Source organism: Mastomys coucha, unplaced genomic scaffold (assembly GCF_008632895.1).
Source record: "Mastomys coucha isolate ucsf_1 unplaced genomic scaffold, UCSF_Mcou_1 pScaffold7, whole genome shotgun sequence".
In the NCBI taxonomy this organism is placed as follows: Eukaryota; Metazoa; Chordata; class Mammalia; order Rodentia; family Muridae; genus Mastomys; species Mastomys coucha.
Window position 1 is genome coordinate 51,986,488 of NW_022196913.1, and position 9,564 is coordinate 51,996,051.

At 42.9% G+C, this 9,564-nt stretch overlaps 1 protein-coding gene across 3 annotated transcripts in view; it reads left to right on the forward strand.

Annotated features, from left to right (window-relative positions):
• The window catches only part of Rnf144b (ring finger protein 144B), a 54,636-nt gene that overhangs the window by 10,433 nt on the left and 34,639 nt on the right, over positions 1-9,564 (forward strand). For all 3 annotated transcript variants that reach the window (XM_031359573.1, XM_031359575.1, XM_031359574.1), the window contains exon 2: positions 2,900-3,090. In XM_031359573.1, coding sequence (XP_031215433.1) covers positions 2,926-3,090 — 165 coding nt within the window. In that variant the 5' untranslated portion in view covers positions 2,900-2,925. The remainder of the gene's footprint in view (positions 1-2,899; positions 3,091-9,564) is intronic.

Consider the following 9,564-nt stretch of genomic DNA (forward strand, 5'->3'; position numbering starts at 1 on the left):
TCCTTCCTTCCTTCCTTCCTTCCTTCCTTCCTTCCTTCCTTCCTTCCTTCCTTCCTCCCTTCCTTTCTCCCTCTCTCTCTCCCTTTCTCCCTTCCTTTCTCCCTTTCTCCCTCTCTCTCTCCCTTTCTCCCTCTCTCCCTTTCTCCCTTTCTTCCCCCTTCCTTTATTTATTTATTTATTTATTTATTTATTTATTTATTTATGACCCATGTCCTCACTATATAGCCCAGGCTGACTTTAAACTAAAGGTTCTCTTGCCCCTGCCTCCTGACTTCTGGGATCACAATGGTGTGCCACAGTGCCTAGCTCCAGTTGGCTGTGAAGGGTAATAGATATTTGAAGTCTGAGGTGGTTCTGAGATGTGACAGTTCCTGTTACCCTACTCAGGAAGCACTTACTGATAGCATTCAGATGAGAAGACACTGGAGGAAATTGGTGGGTCTGTGAGACTGAGACACTGGGGAGTCTTAGGAAGATAAACAGGTGATCATTATCTAGCCACAGTCTAGGAAGAGATGAAATCTATCTATCTATCTATCTATCTATCTATCTATCTATCTATCTATCACTATCTATCTGTCTCTATTCACCCATCTATCTCTATCTATCTATCTATCTATCTATCTATCTATCTATCTATCTATCACTATCTATCTCTATCCACCAATCTATCTCTATCTATCTATCTATCTATCTATCTATCTATCTATCTATCTATCTATCTATCTATCTACTTATCTATCTCTATCATCTATCTATCTATCTATCCATCTATCTACCTATTCATCTATCTATCTATCTATCTATCTATCTATCTACTTACTTTTTTAGTTCTTACATGGTTCTAAAGGGGAGTCTGAAATCTCAAAGTCTCAAGCCTGATGTGTGCATTAATTTGATTTGAGTTTGCCCTTGGATGATAGCTCTTTAATCATTAGTAGTATGAGCACACTGAGTCTTGACTTTTATTGCCCTTTGCCTAGGAATAGCATGCCTTCCATATTGGAAACTAATCATTAGTTAGTGTCCCCTTAACTTATTCTACTACTTGGTGGGTTATTAAGGTTAGTAAGTGCTGCTACATTCTAGTTAGTGAGCAGAGATTTCATTGGCTTTCTCCTCTTCTGTCACCTCCAAATTTTCCTTTCATTCTTGCTTCAGTATTCTTGTATCTATATATGAGTTGTGATGTTCATCCTGACGGTCCCATCAATGAGGAACTGTGTCTATGGTGATGGTCCCATAAAATATTAATGTGGTTGAAAAGGTCCTATCCCACAGAGACATCTGTAGCTGTCAAAATGTTATCACTTAACACACTACCGACATCTGTGTGATCCTGGTATAAACAAACCTGTAGCATTACCAGTCATAAACAACATATAAAATTATGTCTAGTGAATAATGACTGGTTCTTGATAACGAGAAACTATGTTAATGGCTTGTAGATTTATTCTACCATACTTTTATTTATATTTTAGTGGGTACTTCTGGCAAGCAAAACTTTTTTCTTTTTTTTAAACAGTCTGCTTGGTTAGTCGCTACCTCACATATCCGGTATTTACTGTGTTTCTTGACTGCGTTGGTTCTTCTTATGCTTGGCACACTGTGCTCATTCATCTATTGATGTGTGCTTAGTTTGATTTCCCTTCTGGCAGTCATGAATAATGCTGCTGTGAATAATATTAATAATACAGAGGTGCAGAAATACCCCTTAAGACCCTTGTTTCAGTTCTTTTGGAAACACATGCTCAGAGGTATAATTGCCGGACCACACAATCATTTCTTTCTAGTGTTTCTGAGGATGAACTCAGGGCCTTATACATCCCAAACACAAGCTGTACCACTGAGCTACACAGCCCATCCATCCCATTTGGTGGTTCTTGAACTTTCTTCGGAGAGACCTCCCTTGTAAGTGTTTTCTGGACTGCCTGCAGTGATTGTAGGACGCACCATTCTGATTACTTTTCAGTTACTATGCTAAAATGCCATGACCAGATGCACCTTAGGGGGAAAGAGTTTATTTTGGCTAATGGTTCCAGAGGATTACAGTCCATCATGGTGACAGTAGCATGACTGCAGGTAGCCAGAGCCGGAAGCTAGCCACTCACATTTCCTTGGCATCCCAGGAAACAGAGTGAACTAGAAGCAGGTGAAGCTATAAACTCTCAAAGCATGTACTTTCACCAGCAGAGACCCACCTCCTAACGGTAGGTTTCTTAAGTCCCTCAAACAGCACCACCTACTGGGGACCAGGTGCCCAAGTACATGAGTCTATGGGGGACATTCCTCATTCAAACCACTGCCTGTCCCTCCCAAATGGAATGTTTGTTCATGGTGCTAATTTCCTATCTTCTCTGCCAGCTTTACAAGGGCACAATTGACAGTATACAATGTGACATTTTAATGCAGCATGCATACATGCGAAATGAGGAAATCAAGATTGTTAACCACCACCTCTCAAGCTTATTCTGTCTTCCCAGTGAGAATCATTTAAAATCTGCACTCTCGGCAATTGCCAAGCGCACAATGCTGCTATTATTATTAGCTGGAGTCACTGTGCGGTACCACTGTTTCCTAAAGCTCGCTCATCCTGCCCACCTGGAATTGACCAACATCTCCTCAAACTCTCTCCTCCCCGTCTAGCAATCTTTCACTCCAGTAGCTATCTGACCTGATAGGATTCAGGACAGCGAGGTGAGGTCAGCTTAAGTTTCAGGGCTCCAGGAAGGCCTTGCCAAGATCAGGCGTACTCCATCCCACAGTCTCAGAAACACTCAACTACACTTTTAGAAATCACTGAGGGTGAAGATTTGCTCAGTCAGACCCCTAAATACACATGTTTACCATTGGCTGTATTGATAGTGATGACATTTTTACTTTGTTTTTTTTCCTGTAGGGATAGAGAAGGCTGAAGACAGGCTGATGGGCTCAGTTGATGGGCTCCAGTGTCTGACCATGACTGCGGAAAACCCACCCCCTGGAGATCTGATACCCGCCCCACTCGTCACTTGCAAGCTCTGCCTGTGTGAACAGTCTCTGGACAAGATGACCATTCTCCAAGAGTGCCAGTGTATCTTCTGTACACCTGTAAGTTCTCCTCAATGTTTGTATCGTGGGAAAGTTAGAAAGGGAAAAGTCATGAGAGTCATGACTTACTGAGTTCACTAGAGTCTGACCCTTGGTATGCACCAGGGTCTAATGTATGCTGGAGAAGTGTTGTACCCTGACCCCTGGGCTTTTGAGACAAGGTGTGTGCCTATGTACATATGTAGCTCCAGCTTGCTTTTAACTTGCTATGTAGCCCAGGCTGGTCTTGAACTCAGATCCTCTTGCTCATTCCCCCCCCCACCCCCTTTCCTGGGCTCTGAATGACCTACCACATCCAGAGAGATGTAACTATTGAGTAAGTAGAGTCTTCTTTTCTAGTTCAGGATGAAAACAAAATGTTGAGCACGTCCCAAGTTAACCATGATCTCTAAGAAGTTCTCCTACTCTTCTAAGTGATGAAAAAAAAAAAACAGGAAATAACACATGAATTTTCTTTCAGATCTTCTATTCTTTTACTTCTAAAATGTGCTGAATAATCCCTCCTTTGCATTAGGAAACAGCAACAGCAATGATACGGATGTCCAGGGATGAACTTGCCTCTTTTATTGATGTTTGTTTGTTTGTTTGTTTGTTTTGGTTTTTCAAGACAGGGTTTCTCTGTACAGTCCTGGCTGTCCTGGAATTCACTCTGTAGACCAGGCTGGCCTCGAACTCAGAAATCTGTCTGTCTCTGCCTCCCAAGTGCTGGGATTAAAGGCGTACACCACCACCACCCAGCTAGTGATGTTTGTTAACAATGTCTGTCCCCTTCGTTACTGGTTTCCTAAAAGGATGCTTGGTTAGTATATCAAGACAGAAGGCTGAAGGATGGGATGCCATAGGACTGAAAGACAGCAAAGAATGGTACCATTTATTTATCTAGCATGCTTCTGTCAGGTAGCACCTGGTCCTGGGACCTGTTCTCAGGTACCCGGAATTCTCAGTTGTAAAAACAACACCCAGAAAAGATCTTTGCTCTTGGGAGTTTATAAACCTGTGGGTCATGACCCCCCACAGAGGTTGCATATCAGATACCCCGTATACCAGATGTTTACATTATGATTCATAACAAAAAGCAAACTCTCAGTTCTGAACTAGCAGCAAAAATAATTGTACTGTGGCGGAGAGTCAGCACAACATGAGGAACTGTATTAAAGGGTTGCAGTGCTAGGAAGGCTGAGAACCACTGCTACAACCCACCAAAGAGAGCTGCAAAAGAAACACCAAGCACAGTAAAGAAGACAGTGGGATATAAGGTTGGGGGCACCAGGCCTGAGAGGAAACAGAATCCAGTAAAGGAGGGAAGGGCTGTGGGTCTAGGGAAGGCCCTGGGGTTTAGAAGGATTAGGAGTCATATTGATGTTACTCCTTCCTCTTGCCAGTATGTGTTGCTTTCCAGTCATCCCCGGGCGACCATTTTCCTTTGGTTTTGCTTGCATTCTGAACCCGACCATCAACAGCGATGGCCTCTCTGTCTGTTTTACATGTTTTTGACTCCTCCTTTCTTCGGAACACGTGGATCAGAAGCAACGTTTAGTGGTAACCAGGATGGAAGTTTTCCTCTGAGGGTGCCTAGTATTTTAAGGGCAGGATATGAGATTCGGTTTTTGCAAGGCCAGTTCATAGTGCAGAATTCAAGCTTGTGCATCAGTGCTGGGAAAAGAATATCCAGCCAAAGGTTGCATTTCATCTTTACAAGAAGCTAATGTTGACACATTATTGTTTCAGTAGATTTTAGTTTCTAATTAAAAACAGTACAGCTGTTCCTCATTTGTCCTTCAGTGACTTGAAAGTTAAGAGTTTGAACAATCACATTTTTCTGTCATTTAGATTCATACTTCCTTACTGTTACCGGGGGTTCAAAAGCAGAGTCAAATGGCTTGATATTTTTGGTAATTCTTCCATTTTCTGGAACTTTCTGTACCTAAAAGCATTAACCTTCCCTGGCCTCCTGATACCTCATTACTTGTGATTGACCAAAATAGTAAGCTGGGCATGCGAGATCGCATTAGTGTCTCCAGATTCACAGTTAGAATCAGGCTTGCCTGAAGTACTGCTCAGTGTGTTTACTGTTAGAGATTGACTTCTTATTCCTATACAGAGCATGATCCAAACATGTATCTAGTGAGCTAGTGAGGTAGCTCGGTGGTGAGCTAGTGAGGTAGCTCGGTGGTGAGCTAGTGAGGTAGCTCGGTGGTGAGCTAGTGAGGTAGCTCGGTGGTGGCCAGCACTTGCTGCTTTTTTTGCCAAGGACTTGAGTTTCATCCCCGGTCTTTGCCACTTTTTATTTTTAATTATTTTTAATTTTTTTAATTTTTATTTTTTATTATATGTTTTCTTATTTACAATATCTCCTTTCCCAGGTTCCTCTCCCCAAATAAATAAAAATAAATAAATAAATAAAATAAAATAAAATAAAACAATCCCCTGTTCCCTCCCCCTGCCCACCATCCTGCTTACTGCTTAATTTTTTTCTTTTAGTTTATGTGTATGAGCGTTTTTTTTTCATATATGTCTGTGTACCACATGTGCACCTGCTGCCCAAGGAGGTCAGAAGAGAGCAGCAGATTCCCCAGACTAGGAGTTAAAGGCAGTTATGAGCTGCCGTATGGGAGCTGGGCCTGTACCCTCTGGAAGAGCAGCCAGTGCTCATAACCATGAGCCATCCCTCCAGCCCTGACATTTTTTTAACCTATTGATTAGTCTACAACAGGATCTCTGCAGACCCTGCTTTAGATCACCTAATGTAGGTAATTCTCACTCTAAATGACATCAGAGAAAGGAGAGCAGTACATATGACTGCCAGTAAACCCTGCCATTGGATGTTCTACTTGTGGGGATGGTTTGTTCTGTTGAACTCCATGGTTGGCTTTAATATGGAAGAAAGCAAGGGAAGCTGAGGGAGGATGCAGGCATGGGTGCAGCCCTTACTCACATGGATGGAGCCTTGGGTTTAGTTAGGTACACTGTGAAGTCAAAGGTATAGATAAGCAGGGATTACAGCAAGAGAAACTACATCTTCTTTTTTTTTCTTGTGGTCTGAAGGCTAAATATCTCAGGAAGGTTGTAAATTAATAATCGATAGCATTCGGAAAGTTTCTCTCTTTTTTTTCTTTTCATTGTTTCCATTTGTCAATAAAGATAATGGAAACATGAGAATCCACACTTCCCTTCTGTCTTAGTTAGGGTTTCTATTTGCTGTGAAGAGACACCGTGACCATAGTAACACTTATAAAGAAAAGCATTTAATTGGGGCTGGCTTATAGTTCAGAGGTTTAGGCCATTGTCAGCATGGCAGCATGTAGGCAGACATAGTGCTGGAGAGGTAGCCGAGAGGTCTACATCCAGATTAGCAGGCACAGGAAGAGAGGGAGAGACAGAGACAGACAGAGAGAGACAGAGACAACACAGAGAGAGAGACAGACAGACACACAGAGAGAGATAGAAAGACACACACTGGCTCTGGTTTGAGCTTCTGAAATCTGCAAGTACATTCCAGGGACACACTTCCTTCAGCAAGGCCACACCTCTCTAACAAAGCCACACCTCCATAGTGCCTCTCCCTAAAAGGCTATTGGGGCTATTTCATTCAAACCACCGCAGCTTCTCTGGCTCTTTTCTTTTCCTTCTTGAGGCAGACAGAGCCTTGCTATATAGCCTTGGCTAGCCTAGTACTTGGTGTATAGCCTAGACTGGTCTCAAACTTCTGACCATCCTCCTGCCTCAGCCTCCAAGGATTAAGAGTCTAGACATCAGCCATCACACCAGGCTCATTCACAGCTCCTGAAACTTGTTCTTTCCGATCATTCTGGACACTTTAAGTCAAGGGAAGAAAACGCCAAGAGTCGGTTTTCAAAGTGGTGGAAATCATGGGCTTGCTCTCTTGCAGGCAGGGCTGGCTTCTGGTTTACTTTGGACACCGTGCCAGCCATGAATGAGGAATAAAGAGAGCACAGTTGTTGCTTGTTTTTATAACCTAGATAATTTCACCTGGAAAGAGTTGGTATGTTGGGCATGGCCTATTTACCTTCCAGATTAAAGACGGGATGCGTTGAGTGAAAAGAAAATAGAGTCCAACCATATCCCTACCTTTTCCATTACCCTTTTTTGGCTTGGGGTGGTCAGATTTTTTTTTTTTTTTTACATTCAGTTTTTTCAGCCAAATGGATTTTCCAGTGTTTAAAAAGTGAAGGGAAACATAACAGCCTCTTCAATCAAGCCCTTCTTTCCTTCAGGGCCTGTTGGGTAACCTTTAAGAAAAGCCCCCAGATGGTGTGGGAGACATAGTTCAGGAAGAACTGCCTCTGTGTGTGTGTGTGTGTGTGTGTGTGTGTGTGTGTGTGTGCATGTGTGTGTGTGCGTGTGCCTGTGTGTGTGCGTGTGTGCATGCGCTCGCGTGTGCATTTGTATGTGCACACATGGTCGGTAATGGAAATGAAGCTGAGAACCCGTGGTCTTCTGTCCCGAGTTCTAACTGATGCCTTTACTGGGAAAGTGATGCTGTTTCTCCCCTCCTCCCTTCTTCCCTCAAAGTACAGCACAGCTGTGTCAGAGAGCCCAGACACAGCCATGGGAGACCCAGACCCAGTCAGGCTTTGCCATCCAGTGGTGTAAGATCTGGGGCAAGTTCAAGCTGTCTTACTTCTGCTTTTGAGCAAGAAGAGTTCATAATGCCCGTTGTCTGGTAGTGTAGAAGGCACCAGAGGGAATCTTAATGAAGGGACTAGCTCACTTCCAGACCCGGGATAAGTGAGCACCACAGTTGTGCCTTCCCCACATTCCACTGTATATAGAGCCACTCGGTCCTTTAAACTGTGTCAGAGCAAGGAATGCTGGGAAAATGTGAGTTTGACCATCTTATCAGTCATCTGCCATAGGCGGATGAATGCACGCGCGCGTGCGCACGCACACACTCTGTGGCTTATGGCTGCACTTTTAAACTTAAATCCCCAAAGTAGATCAGGAGTCATAACACAAAAACAAGAATAAAACATCAGTAACATATTTCAAAACATCATATCAGGAAGATAAGATATTCAGTTAGAGTATGGCTTAAACCTTTTTTTTTTTTTTAAAGAATAAACAATCAGGCTAGCAAAAAAGTACTCAATACACACTTTTATCATATCAAACAAACTTAATATTTCAGCACATGTAACTGTACAGAATACATACAATACACAGATGTTGACAAAGCAAACACCAGATTAAGAACAGATTTGGAAAAGAATAAAGCATTCATATTGATTACTGTAACTCTAAAAATGATCGTAGCATTGGATGGGCAACTCTAACGGTGAAGCAATGACAACACCTTTGGTGGAATCTTCTGGAGCCATCATTATTTGTCAGTCTGGAGACAATGGCTTCCGTGTTTGTTTGGCTTTTGGGTTGGTTTTCAATGGTGAAAAGACCTAGCCATTTGTAGTAAATTTTACACAGACCTCACTGGAAGAATACAAAATAAGGAAGCGTCTTCTTGCTGGCTGACACCCTGGAACTCTTATGTTCTCCTGACCACACCACCTCCAGTTTTTCCTGAAGCTTTGTAATCAATCGTCCTCCTGCCCTGGTTCCCACATTTTTGATTGATCCTGGATGGATGGATGGGTCTATTCTATTACTCCATCTTCCTATAGGTTCTGAGTCTAGGCTACATGAATTCACCTCACATAGACACCCAAGCTTGGCTGTCTGCTTTTCCCCAGCTTTGCTTTTGAGTAGTCAGCCATCAGCCAAATGAATTTAACCGTGCCTTGTAAAATGACCTCAGGGTGCTCTTTGTTTATGTCTGTTTTAATGATTATGTGACTGCTTTTGTGTCTCCTGGTTACATCTCCAGCTTAAATGCTGGTTTTGATGTTGTTTTCCTCATTTTCCTGTCATATTTCCTGACAGCTGAGGTGGCTGCCAGGTCAGGTGGCACCTGGGGGATAAGAGTGAATAGTAAAAGCATGAGAAATAGGTTAGAGATGACTCAAGAAGGCACTGGCTTCCTGGACCTGTGATCTCATCCAGGCCCTGTGCTCACTACTCACGTATTCAAGACAAGTAGTAAATAATGTGTCAAGGGAGGAAGAGAAGCACAGAAAACCACAGTTCCAGGGGCCTAATGACTTTGTCATAGCTTCACTGTCCTAGAATTGGAAGGTACCTTTGGTTGCCTGGGTTCCTCTCCCCAACAAAGAAGGCCTCTGCCCAGATACGTGTGTGGCTTGTCGCTTAAGAGAATGGCCTCAAATCTTGCCTGAGTTTCATCCAATAAGAATGAATTTACTGTATGAAGAATAATTCTGACTTGGTTGGAACATACTGGTGAACAATTGCATGGAAAACCACTTTTCAAGTAGCCCAAGATTTAGCACATGGTAAAAATGCTGGGTAAATATAGAAGTCAGAGAATAATGCGACTCTAAAAATGCAAGGGGGTTGGGGGGGGAGGGAGGCAGGGAGTGCTGTGGGGATGGGGTGGGG